We start from the raw sequence: 27,710 nt of genomic DNA, 5'->3' as shown, positions 1-27,710 counted from the left end.
TCAGCAAAAGCCTGCATTTTTTGCTCCACTTAGGGTTCAAGTTTTGCTTAGGATTAGGGTTGAGAAAATGAAAAAGCCTACAGAACCAGCAACAGTGCAACAACAAAAGACAGTGCAAGGAATGCATGGCACTGCCCTAAAACTATTCCCTCCACATCTTTCTCCTTGGCACCACACATGCTATAAACCTCAGCCACAGCAAAAGGCTGATTTACTGCTCTGCTTAGGGTTACGGTTATGCTTAGGATGGGAAATGGCCTGAAGCTTGCCCAATTGATCCTCACTGAAATCACAATTTCCCTGCAGTTCCTGTCATCCCATTTGCTTTTATTGTTTTCATTTTTTTTCAGAATTACTCTATCTTGGTTGGGGTTTTTTTGGGTTGTTTTGTTTTGTTGGGTTTGTTTTTTTTTTTTTTTTTTTTTTGGTGTGGTTTTTTTTTCTTTTCATTTCTTCAATTTCTTCTCCTGTCTCTTCATTTGACTTTGTTCCCTGATTTTGAGATTTCACTGAGTAACATTTTGGCAGGTTTTTGTCCATTTCATTTAGTGAAAACAACACCCCACTGACCAAATATTGCTACATCCACACTTTTCTTCTTGGCACACCACCTGCTGGGTACCTAGTCAAAAAGCTGCTTTTACTGCTACGCTTAGGATCGGGCATATGGTCTAATTTAGGGTTGAGAAAACCACAAAGTCTAGAGCTCCAGGGACACTGTAACCACAAAAGGCATGCCAAAGATAGCACAGCACTGTGACAACATTTCTCCCTCTGCACCATTTTCATTGGCACCACAAAAGTGCTGGGCAGCTCATCCTCAGCAAAAGGCTGCTTCTACTGCTCCACTTAGGGTTAGGGTTCCAAAAGTCACAAAGCCTAGAGCTGCAGGGACACTGGAGGGAGTCTCTTGAATACACTCCCTTCAGTTAACCCATGACATGGTGGAGCTGAGGTTCAGCTGCAGGTGGGGCCATCTTGTTTGACATAGGACTTATATTCTGGCTTCTTTGGAAGGGGACAGGAACACAGAAGGATGTATATGTCCATATTCAACTTTTCCACTGCAGGTAACCTATATGCAAAATATCTCTACACATGTTGGCTTTTCATATATGAGAACTTTCTCCTTGACCATGTTTGTACTTATCAGAAATAACTTGTAAGAGACAAAAGGCAAAGCATTTGCAAAATATCCAATTGAACTATCTCCAGAGTTTAGAATATGTACTCTCTTTCATTTGAGCTTGGACTTCAGGCAGTTCCCTGTACACCAGCTGTGTGTGTTCCTAATCACAGCTGTGTATAAGAATGACTTTTTATTGATGCTGATTGTATTACCTCTGAGTTAAGATTACTTATTTTGTTTAGTCAATCAATCTACAATGAGAAAAGAAGCAATTTTTAAAGGTGTTTCAGTTCACTGTGATCAAAAGCAGGAGTTTCTGGGCTGTTTCTTTTTCCAAAGCTCTGAAAAATAACTTTGTTTAAGTGAGATCTATTAAACTTTTTATCCAAGGTCTTAAAGAAATATAAATGTCTGATCCTTTTCTTTCAGCCTATGACTGAAAATAACTGTGTTGTTTTGAATACCTTGAAAATTGTGAATTTTTAAATAATCTTTTTTAGTAAATGACAAAAATATTTTAGGAAACAAGATTATGAAGAATCATTTTCACGAGAGGTACTTTATGGGGGAAGATGAGCAACAGTTGTTACACTGAAACTACTGTAGCATGATGAATTACCAATAAACTCTGTCTGGAGAAACTTGAATCATCACTCAAAACTCTCCTATAACACTCAGAACAATTTCATTTACCTCTCAGTTTTCTCTTTAAAAGAGAACCCTGACACATTCATATATTAAAGAAAGGAAGAATGCTATTTACCTTATTGTTACCTAAGTATACATTTCTTTTCAAAATGTGAGTGAATTTAATAATCAGAAAGGAAGTATCACAAATAAATGAGCTCTGTTTTATTTTCCTTTAGATACTTCCCTGGAAGTTTTTAAATAACAGCAGGGGGGGTAGCAAAGCTAATAGTCAGGCAGCCTTTCCATCGATGTGAACAGTGACAGAGGCACTTTACAGGCAACGCAACAAGCCTCAGGATTAGCAAAAGAGACACCTTGCCATCAGTCTTCTGCTGAGCTGAACAGAAGACCATTGCCTCTTGATTGCACCAGCAAAACCTAGTAGCCTGCACCTGAGTTTTAACTTGGCTGGCAGAATACAGATTCAACAACAGAGAGCTGATGAGTAGGCAGAGGACATCGCAAATATGAGAGGCATAAAAGTGCACAGTATCAGAAAAAAAGCATCCCAATCTAAACCTAAACCAATTGGTTAAACCTAAAAATCCCTCTTACAACTTGCAAGGTGATTGGTCAGGTAATACAAGACACAGATTTATTCCTGCAGTGAGCACAAAAACCACAAACAACAACTTTCTCAGTTATATCTCTGGATTTCAAAACGTAAGTCTGATAGCATCTTTTAGCGCTTTCAAGCACTTTTTCTTGAAGTTCCTCTAAAGGAACTTCTACTGTTCTGTTGAAAGAATGCAAAGGAAAAAACTTCCTGAAATGTTTTCTGAGCAACAGTGTAGGTTTATCTTTTTCTTGTATAATTTAAAAATTCTCCAAGGCAGCCTACCTGCATCTTAAATTACAACAATTTAAACATTTTCATAGGAAGATCAGTTGTGCAAGGCTGGATTGGATTGTGGCCATGTCTGAAGTTTCCAGTTCCTTCTAGTTCTAATGCTGCTCTTCATGAATACACTTGGCAATGTCTGATGCTTTATGCATGACTCTTTCATTTACACTCCTGAGTTAAACTATTTACAGACTAAAGCATAGGCCCTCGATTTTCTAAATCATCTCTCTATTTTCTGGCAGAAGATAAAGTCTCAGAAAAGTTCTTGTCTTCACTAATAGCAGGCCCAGATCCAGTGGGATGCATCTAGGGTGTGATGCTCTTGACTGAAACTCTATGTTGTCAAAACAAAGCCTTTCTCATTGCTTGCAGACAATAAATATGGTCTGTGAAATATCTGTGCAGTCCATTCACTTCACTCTTTGCCCGCTAACACACCCAGCAACAGTCACCACCCAAGCAGTCAACATATCACCATCAACTGGCAGAAACACAAGGCCAGACACTGCCAGCCTCACTTAGGCAGATTTCCAGTGAAAGCCAACAGCAACTTGGACTGAGAAAGGAGCGTGGGATCACAGGTAGTGTTGGAGCCAAAAGCTGTGTGTGCACTGTTCCACAAAATACACATATTTCTTAGAAATTTGAGCAGTACTGAGAATGAGAAGGAGATTGCTGAAAAGCACAACTATGATTTGATTACAACTACAGCTCTTGTGATCAGGGAAAGAGAAGGAAAATCAAAAAAGGGCATTTGCAGTCCCATATTGATGCAATCAAGCTGGTTAACACTCTCCACCCTAGCAAGCACAGAATTTCCTCCCTCCTGCTGGGCTTCTAGGGCTAAGGATATCAGGTAAAAAAAAAAAACCCTTGAGCCTGCCAGCAAGTTCCTTGGAGAAGCAAACTGCTCCTGAACACCTGTCACATAGCACCTTATCAGGGAAAATTATCATCTCTTTCTCACACTTTTTTTGACAAAGGCAGAAGCTTATCCCAACACTGTTTCAGCACCCAGTTAAAAAGGAGAATAAATCAAAATGTCAACGATTGGATTTTTTTCCATTTTTGATACATAATCCTAAATGTTCTTCTGACTTTTCTCATTGCATAGCTGAATTAACTTCTTGAGCTATTTTTTTTAATAATAAAGAATAAATTCTTCCCCCTATTCAGTCTTTTAGCCACTTTGTACAGCAGTTAAATTCTACTCTTAACCACTCTCTTGTACAATCAACCTGGAGTAAATCTGCAGAAGTTAAGGGTTATATGCAAATTTGCTACAATGTAAATGAGAGACATCCTGTCCTGCTAAAATGAGATTATTCTATCATTAAGTTCTTATGTATATCTTCCAGACAAAAAAAAAAAAAAATAGAGATGGAGACGAAAAAGATCAAGCTACAATAGAGACAGTGCTCCACTGTCATGGGTGAAGATGCAGGCAGAGGTGATAGCAAATTGCATTGGCAGTGCCAAACTCTGGCAGGAAAAGAGTATTAATTTTTCTCTTCAAGAAAAAAAAAAAAGAAAATGGAAAATGAGACACTGAAATTGAGGGGCTACTTTCACTCTTTACAATACTCAGAAACTTCAGACACTTGTGACAAAGTTTCCAGTCTAAGCCAGGGTGCAGTCTTCCTGTGTCAAGTCAATTGGGACATTACCAAGACCAAGCACAGAGGAATAAAAAAACCCACCAGAAAGACTCCTCTCCCCACATCTGCTTAAAATACCATTTATCTACAAGAGCACAAGAAGCTTCAGCTGAATGCGGAAACACTTCCAGCTAGAGAAAGCAGTGCCATCTTCCATCAAAGTCTTTATGAAAAATCTGACCAAAATTTATTGACGGGAGAGACACCATCTAGTTGAGTACCTGAACTCACTATAGGTCCTCTCATCACTCGCTGCAGGTATACTTAAGGCCATGAGAAGCAGGATTACTTGCCTTGTGACCATGGCTTTGAAGTTTGAACAGCTGTTTTGTCTGTGGAGTTGGAATTAAGGCTAGAAACCTCATTTTCTCACCACATTTTCAGAGTGGGCCTCTGTATCCAGACAAAGGCACCAAGTACCCCCTTCCCAACACAGACAGCACAACAGGCAAAAAAAGCAAGAATTGCAGGGAAGACACAGAGTGGCAGTCAGCTAACTGGGAGAGAAACCAGTGTTTCCATGGAAACACATGGGACACATGGGGAGCAACTGGGGAGAGAGGTCCATCAGGAGCTTCACTGTGGTGCATATGTCTATGTGTATACTTACAATATATATTACCCTATATATGTACCATGTACAGTTCCTCATCCTCTGCAAACTAGAATTAGATAAACAAGCAAGACAATAATTTCCAGACACAGCCTCTTGTTTTACCAGTCAACCCATGCTGACATCACTTCTGTGGATTGATCTGTAGCAGTTGCCTTGATACCTGGCTCTTGTTTGCATGGTTCTCCTTTTATGCAGAAAGGCCTGAGGGAAGTGAATGGTGATGAAAGGACTAAGAGATCAAAAACTGGCAAAAAGGTGCTAAGATGTAGGAGGTAAACTTGAAGGGAACAGAACAAGTGGGAGGACAGTGAATCAGGTCAGTTGGCAGGAAAGGAGCTGGCAAGGGTCCATCTCAGGGAAGAAGGGCTGATGACTGAGCACTTTCAACTGCTTGAGCCTCCCCAAGGATTCAGTCTGTAGCACCCCACAAACACAGCATGCATTCTTTCAGGTTCCCTCCTCTCCTGCCCTCAGTGAGGGCTGCACTGAGCAGCTCCACACACACCCAACAAGAGCTCTGGTCGCAGCAAAAACACGTCATTTCTCATAAGTACAGAAATGCTGAGGTGGGAATGTGCCTCCGCAGCCCTCCTACTTCAGCCGGGGTCAGGTGGAACAGGATGCTCATCTTCATCAGATAGATTTTGAGTATCTCCAAGAATGGAGACTCCATAGCCTCTTTCCATCTTCAAATGCATAATTAAATGCGAAGTAGCGGGGGAAAATCATATCTTTGAACACCCAGTGATGTATAACGTTAGCCTTCAACTTCCTCTGAGAAGAAGAAGAAGAAAAAAAAGGGGGGCGTACCAGAGCATCCCACTCACGTCTTACGGTGGTTTCGAGGGAGAGTTATTCATCAGTGAAAGCACTGAGGGCTGCAGCAGAAATCACCCCGCAGCTTGGAGACGGTATTACGGCGGGATCCCGGGGCCGTGGCCGTGTCACCGGGCGCTCGCCGGTACTCGCAGCTCCCCCCACCCGCCCGCACGGCCCCGCAGGAGCGGCACCGCCCGCCCATCTCCGCCTCCCACCTCCTGCCCTGCCCTGCCCTGCCCTGCCCGGCCGCTCCCGCTCCCTCCCCCTGCGCGGCGCGGGGCGCCCCGGGCCGGGAGATGCGGCCCCGATGGGCGCCGGCCTGCGGGTGCTGTCGCTGCTGTCGCTGGTGCTGCCGCTGCTGCCGCCGAGCCCCGCGGCGCGCACAGGTGAGTGCCCGCGCTGCCCCCGCCTGTCGCGGCGGGGACGCGCATCCCTCCCCCCGCTGGGAGTGCGAGCCTGACTCCTCGCCGAGCTGCGCTCCCTCAGCCCCGGAGCAAGGCTCAGGTGCTCCGTGCCGTCCGCCCTAGACAGCCGTGCTTTTGGTGTTCGTGGTCTTGGCTGTAGGAAGAGAACTGGGTATTTCTCTAGTATTGCTTCATCTTTTCCTTTTCTCTGTAATTAAGCTGGGATTAGGTTTACGAAACTCTGTATTGATTTTGCTGTCAGCTCTAAGTTGATAGCGTGTTCTTGAGATAGTTCTTATTATACCCGTTTGGGTAATTCCCCAAATACCTTTGGTGTTTGTAGGTTCCTTTCTGTTTGACAGGCACCACCCTCAGGAGTCTAACTGAGCAGTCAAGAGCTAGATTAAAACAAATGTCAGGGTGGGGGTTTGGCAGAGATGCTCAGCTCGTGGGTCAGTGTCCTGAGCGGCTCCAGGTCCCTTCTCCCACCCCTTTGACTGTATCATATGATGGCAGCCACACATCCAAACACGAGAGACAGAGGGAGCAAAAAGGTGGCAGCTGGAGTGGGCTGTGGGAGCAGCTCAAAGAGCGAACTGTCTCAGCATGGACAAGGATGTTACCCAGTGGGAATGAGATTATAAACTATAGCCTGGAACTTGTATGCAGGGGGTAGTCCCCTGCTGCTGTTAAAATCATATGTTATTTCTTCTTTATATATATATATATATCTTGTTAAAAAACGGAGGAAGGCATTTGAGGGATTAGCAGATCTTTTAAGAAACCTGCTCTGCCTTTGTGCTTTTGTTCTCTGCTGCAAGAGTTGCCTCCAAAACTCAGTGCGTGAGGACAGAGTCTGCTCCCATTTAACTCCACAGCAAAACTTTCTGGTCTGGTGAGAGCTGGAAGGTAGCGAGGAGAGTTCTTCATACCCTGAATGCCTTTGTGTACCACTAAGTACTGTGTCCCAGATAACTCTTTTGACAAACTACTCCAATATGCATCAGTGATTTTGAGTTGCTTTCAGAAATACCAATGCCAGCTTCTTTTTAAGTAACTGACCACATAATTTTCATCTTATTTAAGTCCGGTGGTCATTAGTACAAGGGTTGTGGAAAATCTGTACAACTGGATTCAGTTACTGTTTAAAAAAATCCAAACTTTAAAATGTGTTTACTGCTGGTTTTGATTCCAAAGAAAGTTTAGAAAAACGACAAGGGGGTTGTGTGCTTTTTGTCTAGTGGTTGTTCAAGGCAGACGGGAATCTGTTTGCACATTCCTGAGGTTTTAGCTGGACACAATTTCAGGCTTTTATTGACAGTCAGCACTACCAGCATGGAAGGCAGAGCTGTGCCTTTCACTGAAGGCTTAGAGCTTCCATTTTCATCTTTTTCTGCATGGGACCGTAAATGTTAGTTTAATTCATCCTAGCAGCATTTTGCCAATAATGAAATAAATTATATGAACTGTCCTAGCAGTGCTCATGTGCTTTCTCTGAAGTGAAGTGATAGGTAGAGGAGTCCCTTTTGGGTACTTTGTTCCAACAGGAGAAACTAGGACCCAAGTGCCATGTAAAGCAGTTTTGCAGCAGGACTTTGCAGACTCAGATTCTTACATCTTATGGGATCTGTCCTGTTCCTGTCTCCTTGGGATCTCTGGTCAAGTAACTTTCTGAACTCCTCAGCAGCAGCATTTAAATGCTCAATTATAGCTTGACCGTTGCAAAACACCTTTTGTTTTCACTGTGATGTGTTAGTGGGCATGATTTTACCCTTACTTCATTAGGCCTACTGTTCAGCATTCTCTAACTGCATTCTGTTTTCAGACCTTACTGTCTATGAACTGTGCCTAATAGACTATCTGAGCAAGGATAAAAATTTCACTTGTTGCTGCAGCTGGAGTTTTTATGAATTGGTTTCACTCAACCATTTAAAAATGAGTACTCAAATAAATAGAGCAAATAAAAAGTGCAGAAAATCGAACTAAAATGGAAAATTAATTTTTTTTAATCAATGGGACAAAGAAATGTTCAAGCATGTTCCTCTTTACCCCATGGGAGAGTTTAGCAATTTTTGTGAGGAACTAATAAGGATATGAAGGAACAGCCCAAAATTTCTAAGTGGTAGAATATTAGCCTATTAACTTACCAAGCTTCATCTTAAATCATTCTGCTTGCTTTTATGGGATGTTTCCCTAACCACATTCCTCTGCAGTTAGAGAACCCTGAAATCCTTGGCCCATAGAGTCCAGTCTCTCTTAGAGATCCATACAGAAGAAGAAACGCGCTGGCTTCTATGGTGTATCCTTATTCTGAGGAAAGGGAAATGAGCCTGAAAGCTATACTGCAAAACTAGAAGCATTTTTATTTATTTAAGGCATATTTTACTATTTTCATTCAGGTCAGGTATGTAATTTTGAAAAAAATCTTAATCATTTCTCTCGCTGTATTTTTTTTCTGTATTATGACACAGTCTTGGAACTCGATTTCTTCTGGATGAAGCTGCCCTTGAAGATATGCTTCATCAGTGTATCTAATGCAAGTACAGCTGGTCCAATGTTAAAATGCAAAACCCCAAAATGTATATAATGTAGACAAGGTTTTCTCAGTATAAACATTTTAATCTAAGAGACCAGCTTACACTGGGCTGTAATACTTGCTAGCATACATCCAGCCTTCATCACTGGAGCTGCTATGTGGCTATATCAACTACATTTCATATGATGCAACATTGAAAGCTTCCCCTTTTTAATGTTTTCTACTAATAGTGTAAATAAATAGTGTAATTCTTGTTCTGCATTGACACACCTGATTTAATTTATGCCTTTTGTATTCCTCTTTGTCGTATTTTTACTAATATATAGTAGTTTGAGAAGCAGCTTCAGGCCTCCCTTTAAGCAAATTTTGATGTGTTTTCTTTCACAGTTACTAGAATTGTACTGGAATATAGAAAATATCTCTTTTGATATTGTTCTGGGAAATAAATAATAAGAGGCTAGAGATAGGAAAAGCAGTGGGGAAAAATTGTAAAGTAGAATGATTTCTTGAACTCTTGGCTTGAAAATTTTGTGCATATAGTATTTTGTATAACCTATGTCTATATACTTTGCAGGATTGAAATACATGTGTGTTGGTGATAATCTTTTAGTTTACCAGAGAGAGCATAAAGTTTCAGTAATAAGAGTGGAAGTATATGGGGGAGTTGAGATTGGTGTTTTTGCACAATATATTTCCTTGCTCTCCACTACTGTGAAGAAAAGAGGAGTAAATGTAACATAGAAATAAATAAAAATGGATATTGGCATAAGGAGAACTGCAGAATATGAAGGAGTGTCATGATATAGCGGAAAGGCTTATCCTTACCTTCTCATCTCCAGCTTCCAAGCTCATGTCAGGATATTCTAGACAATGCTGTGATCTAGCCCTAGTACTTGGCTTTGTGTGTGATTCCTCAACTTAACAAGTTCTTATTGCCTGATAATTAGAGATGGAAATGGTTAAAGGAGGCAGTTCATTCCATAGAGGCACTTCCAACACTGTTGGGTTTTGTGATGAAAGCCCAAAACTTAGATGTGCATTGCATTCCCTGTGCAAACACTCAGGTTCACCGCTGTAGCTGATAACAAGTCCTTTCCATGGCTCTTGTTGTCTAGTGACTTTATAGTCTTAATTCCAAGAAAAGCAAGTAGTTAGGGTAACTGAAGTAACTTGTGTAGTTCCTATTTATGTTTGGTTTTATAGTTTTGGTTTGTACAGATTGATTTCTTCTGATTAGGCTCTCCCCAAGAAGTCTTATTGATTATTTGCAAGTACGAGAGAGAAAAGTCACCCTTTACGAGCTGAACAAGAGGTCCTGTATTTTAAGAAGCTTAACTTTGTAAGAGCCTGAATTTTGGAACTCAGGACCATCTCTAGGTAAAAATTTAAAATGACATACAGCTCTTTCCTTTGTACTTGGTGTGCCAGTTACTTGGGATATTGTTTAGAGGCACCATATTTCTGTTCAGAGTCTCACACCAATGGAGGGATGCCCCAGGAGTTCTCTGCAAACAGTTCCTTCCCAGAGGCAAGAGGTGAGGCATTACAAGGTTTCTGGGAGTGTTGGCCCTTCTTCTCAGATCTCAGGCACAGAAGGTGTTCAACTTTCATCTTCTTAGGATTGTCTTTCCCTCAGAAAGAAAGGCAAGTGCTCATCCCGCATCAATGTTACATGCAATCACCTGTGCAAGGAAAATGTGGATTCAGAATTGTGGATTTCACTAATTAAAATTGCTTTGACTCCCAAGAAAATCAAACTCCCTTTTCTAAAAAAGACATCAGTAGGTCACAGACCAAGGAGCAACATCTATTAAGTAATAAATATAATGCTGTTAGTCCTAATTGGACTGTCGTTGCCTAATAGCTGTTAGTGCTGAATGATGAGAGTCAAACATAGTTTTGGCTCAGTTTAAATGCAAAAAATAAATATCTTTTGTAAAGATGGACTAGGAGTGTACCAAAATGTGGTATATGGCAATTTGGCTGATAACTGTCACAGAGAATAATTTTTACGAAATTTCAGATAGAAAGCTTAACTCTTGGATACTCTGAAAAACATCATGTAAGATGTCAGAGGCATTCTAAAGAAGCTTTTATTTTCTTGGCTGTTCAATGTGATTGATCTAAGCAGTAATAAATTGGTAGTGCTAAACTTTCTAGAGAAGGAAAAGCTCCACATTAAACACTAAACAGTCAGTCAATTTTCAATATTTCATAAAATTTCAAAACCTCTGTTTTAAAGAACAGCTATCATGTCATGGCATTGTGTCATCACTGGACTATTAAAATTAGTGTAGCTCTTTTTGACAAAATTGGTTTTGCATGCCAAACTTAACAAAACCTCTTTCCATTTTGAATTAAAAAGCAAAACAAAAAGAACCAAACTGGAACCAAACCAAACCATCAAGCAGAAAACACCTCAGTCAGATTACAACTCTGAAAGCGTTGAAAGGGCTGTGACTAATTTTAGACAAGCCCACCTTGAATTTCACTCACCTTGTGAGCTTGTTTCAGGCCAGTATTGGTTGCTCAGAACTAATAGAAAATATGCCTGCAATAACTTTCCCCTGCTGAAGTGCATCAAGCAAAGGTGTTTCCACAGGGCATGGAGAAGGTGGTAGGAGCTCTGCTCTTGTACTTGCAAACTTTCAATGCAGTGGGAAGAAAATTCAGTTTATTTCATACAAGTTAAAAAAAAGGAATAGGTGTCAGCTGCCATGGGCCTCTTCAGCTGTCTCCTAACAAACCTTCAATGGACTGGGAAGACTTTCTCCTCCTTTCTGAGGCTGAGTATTTCTGGACTGAGTATTTGACCAATATTCTCTTTAGAGGTGTTTTTTGTAAGTTAGGACATGGTTTGGATAAATAATGGCAAGGCTTCACATGGAGGAGGAGAGCCTGTCAGGGCAAGCCATAGCTTCAGTCCCACTTCTGTATCTGCTGTTCTTCAGGCTGTACTTCCACTCACACTCTGATGAAATTACCTCCTCAGGCTCACCTGTTTCCAATGGCAGCCTGCCCATTTCTTGAAAAACAAACCCCACGTGGACCACTCTCATCCTCCTCCCACCTTTCCCCACCTCTTCCCTCAAGTTTTTCCATCTGCTCCACCACCCGGTTTTGCTTGTTTCCCCTTCTGCCCCTGTCTTTCTTCTCCCTGTGCCCCCTCTGAACGGGCTGTGATGGGAGTGAGGGCTCCTCTTGTGGGAGAGCAGAGTGCTTTGTGGTTAGCTCTCTAGCGCTGCTATGACTTGAACAGGAAATCACCTCTGTGCTCCTCCCCACATTCCCACCAGTGCCGCTCAAGTCAAAAGGTTTCACTAACCTGACTTCATACCCAGCAGCACCAGGGTTTCAGCAACCCACTAGGAGAAAGACAGCTGGGCTGTAATGGCTCCTACGTAACTCTCCTCCTCCTCCTCCTGCTCTTTCTTCTCTTCCTCATTATTCGGTCTGCTGAGTTTGAGTCAAAAAAAAAATCTGCACAGAGAAAAGCTTTCAGGATCACTTAATTTTTAAGAAGTTTACTCATTTCTTTAAATTGTCGCTAAGATGATGAGTAAGTAATAAGTTTGCTAAAGCATATTCCTGGCTTTGCTGGGTTTCCCTTCCTCTGTGTAACTTATTATCTCCAGTTTTGGCTCAGTCCCCCTGTTTACCACTTGGTGCACTCCCTTGCATTCCCGCATGGCCAGTGCTGACTTGCCTTGAGCTGGAGATGTTCCAGAAATGGCAGCCCTAACACTCTGCTTGTGAGGGACACTGAACACGATGCTAAATGGACATTTGCTCAAAGTATGACTATTTTTATTTTTTATGTTATACTTGTGTTATACATTTGAGGGACTGTTTTTCACTAGGAACAACATAACAATCAAAACAGGTGAGCTGGAGGAAGCAAAGAGAGAAAAAATGCCTCAAAAAATGAAAAGCAGCAGCATAGAAGGAGCAAACAAGATGTCAGAGGAATATGGTGGAAGTCACCCAAAGTTGAACTGAAAGATTAAAGAAAGAACAGTGGCTTAGAAACTGCCAGAAAGCAGTGTATCCTAGAGTGATCTTTAATTGCTTGTTGCTTCACTGGTGGCTCTAAGCTACCAGTGGGAAAAGATAAATCAGGGACTCAGCCTGTTTGAAAGGCTGTCCCCTCTCTGAGGTGTGTAAATGGGGGTTCAATCCATGGCTTTGAAGTGGCAGCTGCAAATGCCGAGGCACAGCTGCAGTGATGCCCACGAATTCAGTACTCAGCAGGAAGGTTTCCCTTCCTTTAGAGGTGCTTCCAAGGGCCACTTTTGTGTAAGAAAATATCACCACAATTGAAGCCAAAGTCTCTGCCGTTGTCAGAAAAGCAGTTCTGCTTTTGAATTCTGAGATGACGGTAGGGGAGGAGTTGTTGTCTTTTACTGCTGTGGGTAGCAAGACTGTTGGAGTAGGGCTCATCTTTCTATCTTAATGCTTTCCATATCACTCACTGTCTTAAATTGTATCTTGCAGTTGTCTAGAAGGTTCTGTAATCTTCTTTGTTGCTGTATTTGATTGGTTAATTTGGTGTTTGCACCTCTGTGCCATGCCACAGTAAAATACAGCAGATGATCACTCCGCTTGAGAGGGCTACAGTAACAACAGTGGTCACACAGAAGGCATTTGGATACCAATAGGTCAGCTTTCAGTGGGTCCTCTGCCTTGTCCTCACTCCAAAATTTTTGCCACCACACGTAAAAAAAAATCTAAACATTTCTGTATTTATATATCTTTATGCTTTGCAGCTGCTGGTTTACCCAACTGAAATGCAAAGCTAAAAAATCTGTTTAGAGCCAGAGGACATGGGTAGTTGCAGCTGTATTTGTTCTGCAGCACTGACATTAAACACAGCTGTTTGTCACCAAGACAGGCAGGGGGACTTCCTAGCAGGTAAAACACAGATGCACTGAATAGGTGATGGCTGTAACATGGAAATTATGTGTGTTTTAGCTTGTGTCTGTATGTATGTGTCTGTGCATGTGTGTAGATAGATAGATAGATATGGCTATAACTAGAACTGAGCTTTGAACAGTACTGACTTGAGCAAGGCAAGTACTTGGCAGGGAGCTCTGTGTGATAAAAGCTGACCAGGTTTTTAAACCTAGCTGGTGATTTCACAAAGAGAGGATGAAGCACCTGCCATGCAGACTTTTACTCATGGGAATAATCTCACTGACGTCAATGGGGTTTTTCACTCACATGCAAAAGTGTTTTCAGACTAAGTCACGTCTGTTTTGTAGAGTCTCACTATAGCTTATTCTAAGATCAGGACTTGGCTGTTCCTTGTGGCGGTGAAGTTGGCAAGCCTATATTACTACTTTATTTCCAGTCCAGGTGTCAGTCATGAAGATGTAAACAATGATATTACTCAAGGTTTGATTTATAGCATTTCCAAAGACAGTAATAAGGGTTCCTTTTTTTTCCCATATAATAAATAGATGAAGTAACTTAGTTGTACTGAAAAGTGAATGACAGCCATTGCTGGCAATCAGTGCTAGCAAAACAACATGTGCGACTGATTTCTGCTCCTAGGCCAGTACAGACTGAAAATGCTCTGTGTGACACCCAGGCCATTAATCCAAAAAAATGAAAATTTAATCAGAATACAACTGGATGTAATGTGTTTAAAGACTAGAAACTGAAAGACAGAAGACAAGTTCAAAGACTGAAACATGCAGCAGTTGCATATACTTGAATCCTTTCCTGACTGATAACTATGGAACATTCAAGCTCTATGTATGATCTCTTCTCTACACATCCTGATACTACTGATCACCAAATAGACACGAAGGAATTTATTCTTAACTCTTCCTGGAGACGTAGGGGAGTATGGTAGTTTTATTCTTGTTTAACGTGTGCAGAATTGTGGTATAACTAACTTGCACAGTTTATTGTAAGGGCAGGATGCCTCTAGTAAAGGGGCAAAACCAGAAATAGAAACCTAATCTCTGTTTTTGCATCTCATGGAAAGTTAACGGTCTCAGCCCCTTTGCCTTCCAAATCTTACTGAGCTGGGGGTAGATGGGAGCGCACCAGCAGTATTGTAATGCTTTAGATCTTGTAAAGATACAGTCTGTGGCTTCTGCATACTGAGATTGGTTCCTCTGCTGCAGTCAGTGTTTCTGTTTTGAAACTTCATTTACCACAGCAGAAACCAGTGGGAGAAGGGAAATTAAAATTAAAAAAAAAAAAAATTAAAAATCTCAAAGAGCCAGTTTCACACATTAATAGTTGAAAAATACATAAATATAACAGCCAAACGCATGACTCTTGCTACTTTAAAATGTGCTTGAGGAATATAAATGTTTTAAAATAAAGGTGGACAAATGTGGAAAGGTACAGGCAAACAACTTTCTCAGCTCTCCTGGGCAGCTTCATCTTTACATTTGGATTCACTTAAAGCAATAACAGAGGACATTTATTTTGGGGAAATGAAAACCTTTGATTATCTGGATTCTGTATCTCCCACTTAGAAGCAAGTGTTAGAAATAAGGCAAATTCCTGGAGAATCCCTTTTGCTGCTTTTATATCCCCTGGCATCCTGGAACTTTTTTTATGTTGCTACAACCAAGTCTACAGTTTGAGCTCTTACAGGCTGACTGTCATGGGACATTTCTGCATCCAAGAGTCAAGGAAATGGGACTTTCTACTTTTTGTAAATAGATAAGCTTGCCCTAAGGACTATACATGACCAAACTTGTTCTCTGACTAGGAAATGGAAGCCACTGAACACTATCAAGGTGCTAGAGATAAAAGAGAACAATATTAGAAATGCTTTCCATAAACAGTGTTGTGATCTGAAGATACAGATGCATGCAAATACCAGAGCAGTCAGAGGCTTGGAAAGCCAAGAGTTTGCACTGAGACAGTTTGAAGTAATAGAAAAAAAACAGAATTTCAAGGGGGTTGTTTTAATAAACGTATTGAAGAGAAAAAAGCTTTTACTGTTTGGCTCAAAGACAGATAGAAATCTGCACATTAATCAGGAAAATGGTGGTGAATTTTGCTTACAAAAGCAACTATCTGTTACATATACAGGAGGATGAATATTATTGCTTTAGTAATAGTGAAATATACTACGAAAATACCCTGTGGTCTGCTTACAGAAGTAACAGCTCAAGGACTATTCATCTGAACAAGTTCCCACTCTTTGTGTTGATATATGTTATTTCCCCCTTTCTTTGCCTCATTTTGTTATCTCAAGAACTAGAATTGCATTCCCAGAGAAGGAGATTAAAGGGTTTTGAAAAGTCCTGAAAAACCACAGAGTCACTTTTTCTCTTCCCTATTATGTTCTTGTGGCTACATGCAATGGAAAGCTCCTTCCCAGCAGTGGCATCTTCAGGGCTGGTCACAGGGTTGCTCCCCCCGGAGAACGGCAGGAGTAACTAAGGCTTGAGTCATAACTTTGAACTTGGGATTCTTCCCCTGGGCCCACAGGCTTCATTTTGCAAGCCATTTAGAAATGTGGTAGCCTTCATGACATTTATTAGATTAGAGGTGGGTATTAGTGGTGTTCTTAAGGTACTCAAATTTGCCTATTTATTAATTTCAAAAGATGGTGCAATGAACAGCAAGTTAGATGTGTGACCTTACGGTAGATGTTTGTTTTTGACTTTCTGGAGAATCAAAAGGGATGATCAAATGACACTGGAGCTATTGTGATCATCCAGTCCAATTCTCCAGAGTAAAGTCATACTTCAGCTTGTAAAGTTGTGTTTGCAGTAGACTCTGTGTGTCTTTTTTTCTAAATGCCTGGTTTGCCTTTCAAAAATCCACTCAGCTACAAGAAGACTCTCATTAGGTATTAAGGATATTTTTTAAATTTTCAGTGTTAAATTTTTCCGATATTCAAATACAGTTGTAATTTTAAAAATGTGTGTCTCTTTTAGGCCAAGCTTTTCTAGTTTTGGCTTCCAGTCCCTGAATATTTCCGTGCCTGTCACAAATGGCAAAGCCATTTTTGCTAGAAAAAACCCACACTTGTAAAGATGGAATTTGAAACTGCATTAGGTAGGGACACTTGTAAAAAAATTGATTTTCCTAAGCCAACCACATTATGCTTTGAACACCAAAAAAGGTAGAATTTATGGCCTTTTAAAAATAACTGTCTCTTTTGGTTACTTTGGGAGTGTATGCATTTGCTGATTCTTAGTGCTTGTTGTTCCTTTCTTATTTTCTTTCTCAGGAGAGTTGTATTGTTCTTTGCCCAACCCTAGGAACGTCCGTTTTGAATCTGTAAATATGAAGAATGTCCTTCACTGGTCCGCACCAGAAGGAACAGGTGATGGAGTACTCTACAAGGTGAAGTATGCAGTGTAAGTTGACTTGTTTATTTTATCTCCCACTGACTTTTATTTTAGAGTCTTAAGTAATAATTTAAAAAGAAAAGCCAACTTCATGCAAGGTATTGCTGATATAAAGTAAAGAAAGAACTGAAGTGTGAGCTAGACTTTATTTCACAGTGTGGTTTTTAACTTCTACTTCTGGCACAGTTTACTTCATATCAAGTTAAAATAATTTATAAGGAGATGTTCTTCCTATGAAAGAAGTGGAGGGAGCAGTACTGTGGAAGCTTTCAGAGGCATTCCTCCTAAAATGAGAGAAGGATGAAGAAGAACTATGCTGTGGACTGGTATCTGTCTGCATATATCCTCTGTACACCTTTACATGGATATGAAGATGTATAATTCAATCAATATTAATAATACCCAGTGTGTCATTGCTCTTTCCTGACAGACCCGCTCCCCCAGATTTCTTCTGATCCAGTAAGCCTCTCTAGGAGAAAATTCACCAATGTTACCAGGCATTGTACAAAAACCAAGTAATGTGGCTGGGATCAGGCCCTTACATTGTCAAGGTCTGCACCTTAGTAGGGTATCAAGGAATTTGCATAAGAACCAGTCTCCATTTCCTTTATTCCCACTGAGAGAGCACTGCACCGTTCTGAAGGGCAGTGATAGAAGTTTGGCTTCTAAATAGGTGTAGCACTGTTGTCACAGATTTTGTAATGCTCCCAAACTTTACCTCTAATATTTACACTTGCCTCAATCTAGGAACATTTTCAGAATAGTAAAATGAATGTTGATCTCTAGAAGTTTCCTTTAACTTGAGAGTGCTCAGGAGTTCCAGCGTGAACAATAATTATTGTCATACTTTAGGGATGGTGTTCTCCAATTTAGTAGTTCTGCTAAAAGAAACATGGTGCTGCTCGCTTCCCCTCCACCTCCAGTTGGAAGCACAAAGAGGTGAGGATCACAGATGGAGATAAGACCAATTTACTGGAAACAGCAATGAGAAAAGACAATGGGCACTGACAGCAGCAATACTAATGATAAAAATGTACAAGAGAGAGTGCAGAGCTCAATTTGACCACAGCCATGCCACTCAAACCACTCCCTCTGGTCAGGACCAGTGTTACCACACTGCTCCATCTGCCATGCTTCCTGCACTGGAAAGGTTCACCTTACTTCTTGGAATGGAGAGAGTCCCTTTCCTGTGCTCCTGGCAATGATGAAAGATGGTATGGAATAACATTAGGATTTTGGCCATGCCCACACAGCTCCAGGCTCCACCTCCTCATGGCTACTGCAAGAAGTAACCCCGTCCTTGGCCGAAGCCAGGGCTATGGTATGGGATGTAAAACATTCAGAGAGAACTGGCTGCACTGACTCTGAAGGGCCAGCTGGTCCATGAAGAGTCTGTAGCCATAGGTATGGCCATCTTTCACACTGAACACAAAAACACTCATGTGCCTCTACCCCCCCAAGGAGAGCAAGGCCTTGAGATAGTTGGAAAATGCTGGTGAGTGATGTGACAGTCAGGCAGGAGCTCCCACATGCCCTTACTAATTAGCACCCAAGGAGGGAATGGTTAATGTGAATTTGGGGAGCAGGAGCTTCTGAGCAAATCCAAGCAGGAATCTTCCAAGGAAATCTTGGTTTGTTCAATCAGTTTATAAGAGCTGGTCAGTACCAAGGCATTGTTGGTAGCAGATATATGGCCTTTTTTTCAACTAGAAGGGTGTTGAAGTTCATTGTGTTCCAGTTGAGTCTTTCTTTTAAATTAGAAAACAAGGCATCAGGCAGGAATGAGTAGTATACTGTCATTCATTATAGAGACCCTGAACATCATCTGTGTCCACACTTGAGGATGAGTCACTGGCCATTCTGTCTGAACTCTTTGTTTCCATATAAATAGTTATCCTATCTCTGTTGTCCTCTTTTTAGAATTTAAACTAAAGCTGTGGAGACTGAAGTTGAGAGATCTCTGGTCTGCACAGGCAAAGCTTGACTTAGATTGGTATCACTAACATCCCAGTTCTTTCATCTGGCTTCTTCTGGATACAGCCTACTCTAATTTATTTTTCATTAAAAACTTGTGGAAGTCTTGTGCTTCATCTCAGCTGAAGCTGGAATTCCTTGAAATTTCAGATTTCTGTTAAACACAGAAATTCTTTTATCAGCCAAAATAAAGCAGAGAAATTTATATTATGAAGTGATTAATATAATAGAAATAGATTTTGTTCAGCTCCTTTCTCTTCTTTTTCAATATAGATATGGTGTTGGCAAATGGATTAGAAAGCCAGAATGCAGGAATATAAACAGAACATGGTGTGATCTCTCCAGTGAGACCTCTGACTACGAAGAACAATACTATGCAAGTGTTAAAGCATTCCTCAATGGGACATGCTCTGACTGGATGGAAACCACACGATTCAACCCTCTAACAGACAGTAAGGAGAGCTAAGCACACAGCCAGATGTTCAGTGGCCTTGATTAATAATGTGTGCTCAGACTGCACATGCCTTCACAGTGTATGATATTTTAATTTTAGCATCAAGTTACTTTTTTTTGGCAGTTGTTTCACATTTATTATTTTATTCTGCTTTTGACAGAAGTAATTGAAATAATAAAATTGGGATCTGGAGATGTAGATATATATCGATGTAGATATATAGATATATCGATGTATAGATATATAGATACATAGATACATAAATACATAGATACATAGATACATAGACATATAGTTATAGTCTGGTATATACTGAATCCTTTATAATGCTATAGTAAAGCCTTTTTCAAGGCAAATAAAACCTGTGGCACACTCACAGTGTAAATAACTCTGATTTTGAAAAGGCTTTATTAAACCAATCAGTAAGCATACTCTAGAGCTCAATATTTCTCATCTGTGCCAGATAATCTAAGAACATACTGGTAATTCAGTCTATTTTAGTAAACTGGGTTTCAAGGTTGTTTATCGGGTAAAGTCCCAGGAATTCCTTGGCAAAATTCCAAGTCAGTGTTCACTTTCTCACTGTAAAGATCGTCTTAGTTATCTGATCAAATAATTTTCTGTCAATATAAATAAATTGTTCAAAGCTCTACTTAGACTCCCCCAAACATTGCAAAAATGTAATACGATCGATTTGATGAAACTGGTGAAACCAGTGTGCCTCTGCTGAATTTGACTGCTTTTTGTACATGTTCATTTTTCCAGCTAAAATAGATCCACCTATGGTAAGTGTATCTTCTACTGACAGATCTATTTCAATCATTTTGACTGTTCCTGAGAAGTGGAAGGGAAGTCCTGAGGAAGAATCCATATCTCTGCTTCAAGTGTATCCTGGCCTACAGTACAACGTGTCTGTCCTCAACAAAAAAACAAAGAAGCGGGTGAGCTTTGACAAGGCTGTAGAACTGGTAGAACAAGGCTGCTATGAAATCTGTGATCTGTGCTTCTTGAAATTCCAAGATTGGTCAAAGTGTAGTAGACAAAAGTGGTTCAGTGTCTTGATTGGTTGTGTTTGGGGTTTTTTTGTTTGGCTGGTTTGTTGAGGTTTTTTTTACAAAGGTACAGGAAATATGGCAATTACTTTACTTTGGATTCCAAGGTCTACATAAATCCTGTTACCCTAAGGCTCCTATCTTTTCCAGAAGATCCCAGTTTGAAATATTTTGTGGAACCATACCATGCGCCTGTTTGTGTGTCAGGACAGGGCTGGAGTGATGGTTTATGTCTATTGCAACATCAGCACAAGATTGTGGGCCAGTAGTGGCCAATGGTCCTGCTTCATATGAAGCATACATATTTTTCAGTGGTGGTACAAGAACCTTTGATTGGAAGAGAAAATAATCAGAGAGGATGTGACTTAAAATGGGACTTGAATGTTGATTGCATTTGGAAGAAAAGGATGCAGCTGGCAGCTCTTAGAGTATCATCAATCTTTCTAAAAATGTGTGCTCATGACCCTTCTGTACCTCAGGAGTTAAAGGGGGAAAAAAATTCTTTTTATGTCTTCCAGTGGCTCTTCTCCATCAGCAACCACACCTTAATTGTGCCCTGGTTACAACCTGGAACAGCTTATTGTGTCAGTGCACAGATACATGTCACCACACCACTTCTGGACAGTGGCTTTTCCAAAGAACATTGCATTACTACATTGAAAGGTATGTGTGAGGTGGCAAATTTAAAAAAAAAAAAAAAAAGATGCAAGTTAGAAAAAAACATAGTGATTGAATTTGTGAGTTTTTAATGTATCCATGTTGAGAGTGATAATTAGCATGTTTTCTCCCTTCTCTGTGCACTTGTACCAATGGAAAAAGCTGCCTCTAATAAAGCATAGCTGGGACTGACTGGAAGGTACATCAGTACCTTTGAAGAAAAGTATCTGCATTCTTTGAGTTTTAGTGCATGGAGAATGTCTTTTCTCCTTGAATGCAGTTTGGGAGTAGCAGAGCTGGGTCAATCTGAAGTTAGCAACAAGAGAACCTAAGGGAGATGTTGTTACTTCTTTTAGAATTTAACTTATCATTTAGACAATAGTAATAATTGTTCTTTAGCTCATTTTTTTTTCATTTCCTGCAAATTCCTTGTTTATATAAAGCATTCACATTCTGTATCCAAAGTGCAATGTGGTGAATGCACATATTACTGTCTATATACATTAAAACTTTTGTTTTATTAACAGATAAAACAGAAGATGAGACTGTAACAATCACATTTGGATATATTATGCCTACCATACTGGCTCTCCTTTTTATTTCTGTGACGTGCTATGGTGTACACAAGTATATTCACATCCACACACAAAAACATCCAACAAACCTGGTAAGTGTCTTCTTTTGCAGGAGTTCACTGTCAACCTCAGCACTCACAGCAGAGCTGTGTGTTTTCCAGGGTTCCAAGCAGGCTTGGAGGAAACAGTGGCAAGCTCCAAATAAAAGCTCTACTTGCCACTGAGATAAGAGAAGGAAACCACTTCGAGGGTTATTAAATGCAAGAAAAACAGAGTAATAGCTCAAATTTGCAATTGTCAGAACAGAGCTGTTGGTATGGGAAGTCATTGCCTGAGGCAGGGTCTGAGGTGCACTAGGCAAGGTCTGTCAGGATGCCAGAATTCATAAATTTATCTAATATGAAGCACTGTGTAAAGTCAGTTGAACAGAAGTTATTAATTTGTTGAATTGAGAAACAAGAAGTGAAGACAATTAAGCAGTACAGAAACACCACAATGTTCTCTTGGACTATTAGCAGGTATTACCAGATTTTTCCACTTAATTGTGATTGTGAAGGATTTAACATATGTGCACCATACAGATAGTTTTACCTGGATTTCAAGAATACTTTGAAATACTGTACCGTTTCCTAACACCCAAAAATATATAAACAAACACATTCTGTTATTTAGACAGCCCAAATACACTTTTTTTGCAAAAAAATGTTCTCAAATTTCTTAGTGCTACAGAGTTCATTGATTTCTAGAAAGAACATGTAAAGTCTATGAAATGTTACTGGTTTCCAGCTCGAGCTCAGCAGAACTTTCTCACAGATATCTTTAAGCAAGTTTCTCAACCATAAACATGTAATCATAATAATGAATGAAGAATTCAATGTTAATCCAATCTGTGTGACACCGTGGGATGGGAGATACAAGGGAGTTGGTTTCAACATGCTGATCTTGCTGAAGAAGAATAGAGAAGTGCAGAGGTGCCAGGAGAAATCTTCACAGAGAGACAATGAGGTCAGAAGGGCTCAGAAAGATTGGAGCAGCTGCTGCTGCAGTGTGTCCAGATGTGCACAGAAACGCCTCCTGCACTTGATGAGACACTGGTTTTGTTACAGAATTGTGGAACCACAGAGTGGTTTGGGTTGGTAGGGGCCTTCAAAGGTATTTACTTCAACCACTCTGACATGGGCAAGTACATCTGCCACTAGATCAGGTTGCTTAAAGCTCCATCCAACCTGAATTTGAGCACTTGCACTTAATGAGGCATCCACAACTTCTTGGGAAACTTATTCCATTGGCTCAACACACTCACAGTGAAGAATTTATTCCTTGTATTTAGTCTAAATGAACCCTCTTTAATTTTAAAACTACTGTCCCTTGTCTCTACAGGTACTAGTAGAAAGTCTGTCTCTGTCTTATTCTTTATGTTTTGTTCCTGGGATGCAGGTCATGGTATGGGGAAATAGCTTGGTTTCTTGGGGAATTAACAGGACAGAGCTCTTTAAAGTCCAAGAGCATGAAGGGCTACTGAGTGAAAAATTCCCACTCAGTAGCAGACTAAACTTCTAACTGCAGGAGTTTTTTACTCTAATGAAGATCTAATTTGAATGTTGGGACTTTTTTAGTGTTCATTGCAGTTTTTAATGACCATCATGGAGCTTCAATTTTATTTCTTCACTTCTGGATTCAGTCAATGTTAAGCTAACAAATGAATATAGACCTGGTATTTTAATGAAGCTCTCTGGCTTTCCCGACACATAGACTTTCCCACATGTGCACCCTGTGTGGCTGGGGGGACATGGAATAAACCATTTGTTTTGGTCCAGCCCTTCTGACCTGTGCGACCTTTCAGACTACTTCGTACATCCATTAGTGGTCTTAGTCTTCCATTCAAGCTTGAAAGCACTGAAATGCACTTTCTGGTTGTTTTTCCTGTTCACTCCACCAGTGCCCACACAATGTTGATTCCTTTCAAAAATTTTACTCATTTCAGAAAGATCCCTAATGTTTAATTTGATGATTTTGCACAGAGTCACAAAAGCAGCCTGTGGCAGACTGCACAGTGCAGGCTCTGTACACTGTGCTTCAACCTGATGTGTAGTTCTCTCTCTGGAAGGAAACCTGGTATTATTTTATCCTCTGTGAGTTATACATTAACATGTTACCTGACACTGCTTGTGGGAACTGGTTGTGACTGCATTTTCTCCTCACTGGTTAAAAGAGTGGAATAGATTTGGTAATCTTTGGTCCAAGAAAAAAGGCTGATGTTTTCTCCAAAGTCTTGAGTTTATACTGGTTTGAGAACAAAACCCATATTTGACAGAATTGTTCTAACCATTATTTTGACATGGGGAAGGGGAGGAAAGGGATATTAAAACTGGTCATAATATAGTTTTACTTTGGGTAGAATTTTAAAAACGGGAGCATATTGACACTCATTAATGTTTATATGATGAACTTTCTTCTTCCCTAAGGTGAAATAGCATCCTAATATGGTCTAACGTAGCCTTATATTTTAAAAATATGTGATGGTATAAGAAGCAGCAGGATGATATTTTTATTCTACTTCACTCAAAATATTTCTTACTTTCCAGGTGTGGCAATACACTGACAAATGCAAGGAACAGGTTTTCATACCAAATGAAAAAATAGTGCTCAACCTTATCACTGTTCACAGGGATGACTGTAAGGAATGCAGTTCTTTATCGGAAAGGAAAAGTCCTCATTATAACACTGTTTACAGTGACACTGAAGGGAAGGATTTGCCTTCTAAACAAGTGCTGAAAATTTCACGTGAAGAGATTTCACTCAAAGAAGATACTTTCGTGGAAGGGGACCAAACTGGAAACTGGGCATCTCATGGCCGGTCTGGAACACAGAATACTTGGAGAGATAAAAATGCAGGGATTGTAGAGTATGAACATGATATAAGGGCTGAAGACTTCAGTCCTGGTCAGAAACTAGAAGAGAAGTTTTCTGCCCCCGGGAGGCTACAGAGTGAGCCACAGATTACTTTGGGGGACTTGGTTGTTATGGAAACAGGACAGCCATATTCCCCCCAGTTAGAGATAATGGTAGCAGACCTTTGTTTGGGACAGAAACCAGAGGAACTCAATTTGAAGGTGGTTGATGCAGCAGCTGAATTGCCAGGTGAGACCTGTATCGACTTCATGGACCTGGATACTGAAAGATCTGGGCAGACATCCTATCATCAGCTGGAAAAAATCACATGGGACCTCACAGAGAAAGAAGGTGTGCAGACCATTTTAGTTGACTGGGATCCTCACAGTAGAAGACTGTATATTCCTACTTTGTCCAGTGTTGAAAATGAGGTGTGTGAAGGAGTATTCAAGTGTGATGATCTCGATGAGGAAGGAATTTTGCTCAGACTCTATGAGAAAGAGGAATTTGGTGAATCATCTGAGGACCAAGAAATGTATCTCCTGCAGTTCAAGGAACAATGGGGACTTCATGTAGAAATGGAAGACTGAAAAGTAATTTTCTAAAATATTAAAAAATGCAAAATCTTGTTTATTTTGCTAAAGAGAGTGATAGACTCAGGGGAACAGACATGCCTTAATGTTTTGAAGTTTTTGGAACCATCACAGTTGAACAATTTATTCATTATATGTTATTTATAACAGTTTCCAGATGTGATATAAATGATTTTGACATCAATCATAAACCTCTTGTGTAAAATATGATTGTTGTGAAGTTATATCATTTTCTTTTAATAAAATAATTTAAAAATAAATAAAAAGAAAAAATACTTAAAAATAAATATTTTTACAGAGGATGCTCCCACCTTGCAATTCCTGCTGAAACAAATTACCAGCATTTGAAAGCAGTTACTTTTAGGGAAAAGAAAACAACCAAACAAACAAACAAAAAAAGGGAATAATTATAGGACAACAGAGTTCAGTGAAATGCCTGTAATTGAACTGGCTGGACTATGTCTCAGCCAGCTTTAGACACAGGTGGTAGAGCATCTGCCTGATCCATGCCCTGCAAGTGTCTGTTCCTCTCTGATGACTTCCATAGCAGTGTGGCAGGACCAGCTCTGAGGGAGAGGTCTGCCCCAGGCACACGGAAGAGTCTGCTTCAGACACTCCACACTCGCTGTGCCACACCAAGAAAGTGTTCCTGTGGGCTTGCTTTTATTGCCTGGTGTCCTCACCAGTACTTCTGATGCAAGTTCACTCTTTCTTCATGTGATATTTAGGACAGCAAAATTACAGGACATTCTAGAAATTACTTACTAGGGCAGATGGCATTTTCCTTTTCAAAACTTGTCACTTATTCACTTACTGAATTCTTTTTTTTCCCTCCCAGTAAAGAAAAAAAGCCTCACAGGAATTTTTTTTCTGTTTTGAACAGGAAAAAAAATCTGTACTGTTTTTAAATTTGTATTTTCCAAACTAGTACATGGTTAGGTGTTTTTTTAAAGAAAGACCTTCACCTAAATGTTTTCTCTGAGCTGTTGTTGTTGCGTGACCGTGGCGTTGTCTGTGACTGTTCATCCTCTGAATTTTTCAGTTGTAGTCATAAACTTAAAAACCAGAAATTGCATTAGAATATTTCTAATTTTTCTAATTTCAGCATTACAATCTGCTTATGATTCTTTATCAGGAGGTAAAAATTTGTCCTCTGCTGCTTTTATAATAAAGGTGTAAATCATGCAGCAGTGTTACACCTAGCTTACATAAACACCTTTGTTCATCAGGAAGATTACAGAGGAGTTATATCTTAGTGTAAAAGAAGAAAATACTAGGGAGATGTGAATTTTTTTGCTCCCAAAAAAATCAGTCATCCAAAATCTTTCTCAGTATTTCCTAGGGATTTCTTAACTAACCTCTTTGTGCATGACCTTGTCCTTTTCTTTTACAATGTGGGGCCTCTAACTCATAGGTAGGAAGCAATTATTTACTTTTTTCCAGTAGCCCATTGAATTTTAACCAGTTACTGCTGCCGTAAGACCAATCACTTGTGTTCAGTGTATGCACATCAGTGCTTGTCGATACACATGGACGGATAAGGATGGTTCAGCCCTGTAAACATTTTGGTGTAGGTCAACCAACATTCCTTGAAGAGGAAGGTAACCCTTGTTTTGGGTGTGTATTTCCCCTGGGCTGATTTGCCAGCTGCTGGTGTTTGCTGCTGCTTTTTCTGTGAGGTGAACAAGACTTGCAGAAGTGGTTAAGGATAACTACTTACAAGGATATTTAACATACCATAATCAAGTAATTGCTGATTAAAATTTGAAAACTTGGTTGCTTATCCATAGAATCTCATTTCATTATGTTCTCTTTTTTTTTTTGTGGTTGTAATCTTTTACTGCATCTTATCCTGTTTTGTTTTGGATTTTTCTTTTTGGTTTGTTTTTTGGGTTTTTTTTTACTTTTCAGTAACAATTAGGTTGTATAGTATTTATTTCCTCTAATGCTTGAAAAGGCATCACCTTCCTAGTTAACAGTATTTGTGATTAAAATACAATATGCTGAGATTCTTGCTATTATTTTCATCATAAGTTTATGCTTAGGAATAGTGGTTAATTTCTGGACCAAAATATTTGTGATAGAAGTTTGCAGCACTTTCCATGTACCTTCCTTTTGATGAGAATTTGCATTAAATTCAGAACTGATACTAGATTATGCAAATAGTCCTTCATATTTATAAGATACACTTTGAAAGTGCTCTCAGAATGATCACAGCAAAAGAAAAAGCACTAGTGGAAAAGATGTTAATGAAGATAACAACTTTCTTTTATATGCAAAAGAATTTTTCGAGTTAGCTAGTCAAGTTCTGGAATTGATGAAGCAGACATAATGGTGCATTATTTCCATCAATATAGTACCAGGAAATTGTTGATGGCCTTTTTAATATGCTTAAAGTTGTTTTTCTTTAAAATCTTCTAATTATGTTAATCAAATGAAGCTGATCAGACATGGTACTTTCAGCTAACCAGTCAGCAAGGAGCAAAA

The 27,710-nt window shown here is 39.9% G+C and overlaps 1 protein-coding gene across 5 annotated transcripts; it reads left to right on the top strand.

Moving 5' to 3' along the window:
- The first annotated feature begins 6,032 nt into the window (after nt 1–6,032).
- IL20RA (interleukin 20 receptor subunit alpha) lies at nt 6,033–27,299 on the top strand. 5 transcript variants are annotated; one of them, XM_066178948.1, is made up of 7 exons: nt 6,033–6,142; nt 16,906–17,035; nt 19,274–19,452; nt 20,220–20,395; nt 21,025–21,169; nt 21,691–21,830; nt 24,324–27,298. In XM_066178948.1, exons 1-7 carry the CDS (start codon nt 6,064–6,066, stop codon nt 25,218–25,220), a joined length of 1,746 nt encoding a protein of 581 aa, XP_066035045.1. In that variant the 5' UTR covers nt 6,033–6,063; the 3' UTR covers nt 25,221–27,298. The 5 variants fall into 5 exon arrangements, with proteins under 5 accessions (XP_066035045.1, XP_066035048.1, XP_066035047.1 ...); XM_066178951.1 differs by having other exon boundaries at nt 6,055–6,142; nt 16,937–17,021; nt 24,324–27,299; XM_066178950.1 differs by having other exon boundaries at nt 6,055–6,142; nt 16,906–17,021; nt 24,324–27,299.
- The last annotated feature ends 411 nt before the right edge of the window (nt 27,300–27,710 follow it).

Source organism: Chamaea fasciata, unplaced genomic scaffold, assembly GCF_029207755.1.
Source record: "Chamaea fasciata isolate MVZ Bird 193981 ecotype frontalis unplaced genomic scaffold, bChaFas1.0.hap1 SCAF_3, whole genome shotgun sequence".
NCBI lineage: Eukaryota > Metazoa > Chordata > Aves > Passeriformes > Sylviidae > Chamaea > Chamaea fasciata.
This window is presented reverse-complemented; position numbering and strand designations above follow the sequence as displayed.

Bases quoted from the DNA above. Each gene is read 5' to 3' on its own strand.
- IL20RA (XM_066178948.1), top strand. From the start codon at position 6,064: ATGGGCGCCGGCCTGCGGGTGCTGTCGCTGCTGTCGCTGGTGCTGCCG. The intron at 20,396-21,024 runs GTGAGCTTTGAC...TATGTCTTCCAG, and splicing joins ACAAAAAAACAAAGAAGCGG to TGGCTCTTCTCCATCAGCAA. The intron at 21,170-21,690 runs GTATGTGTGAGG...TTTTATTAACAG, and splicing joins TTGCATTACTACATTGAAAG to ATAAAACAGAAGATGAGACT.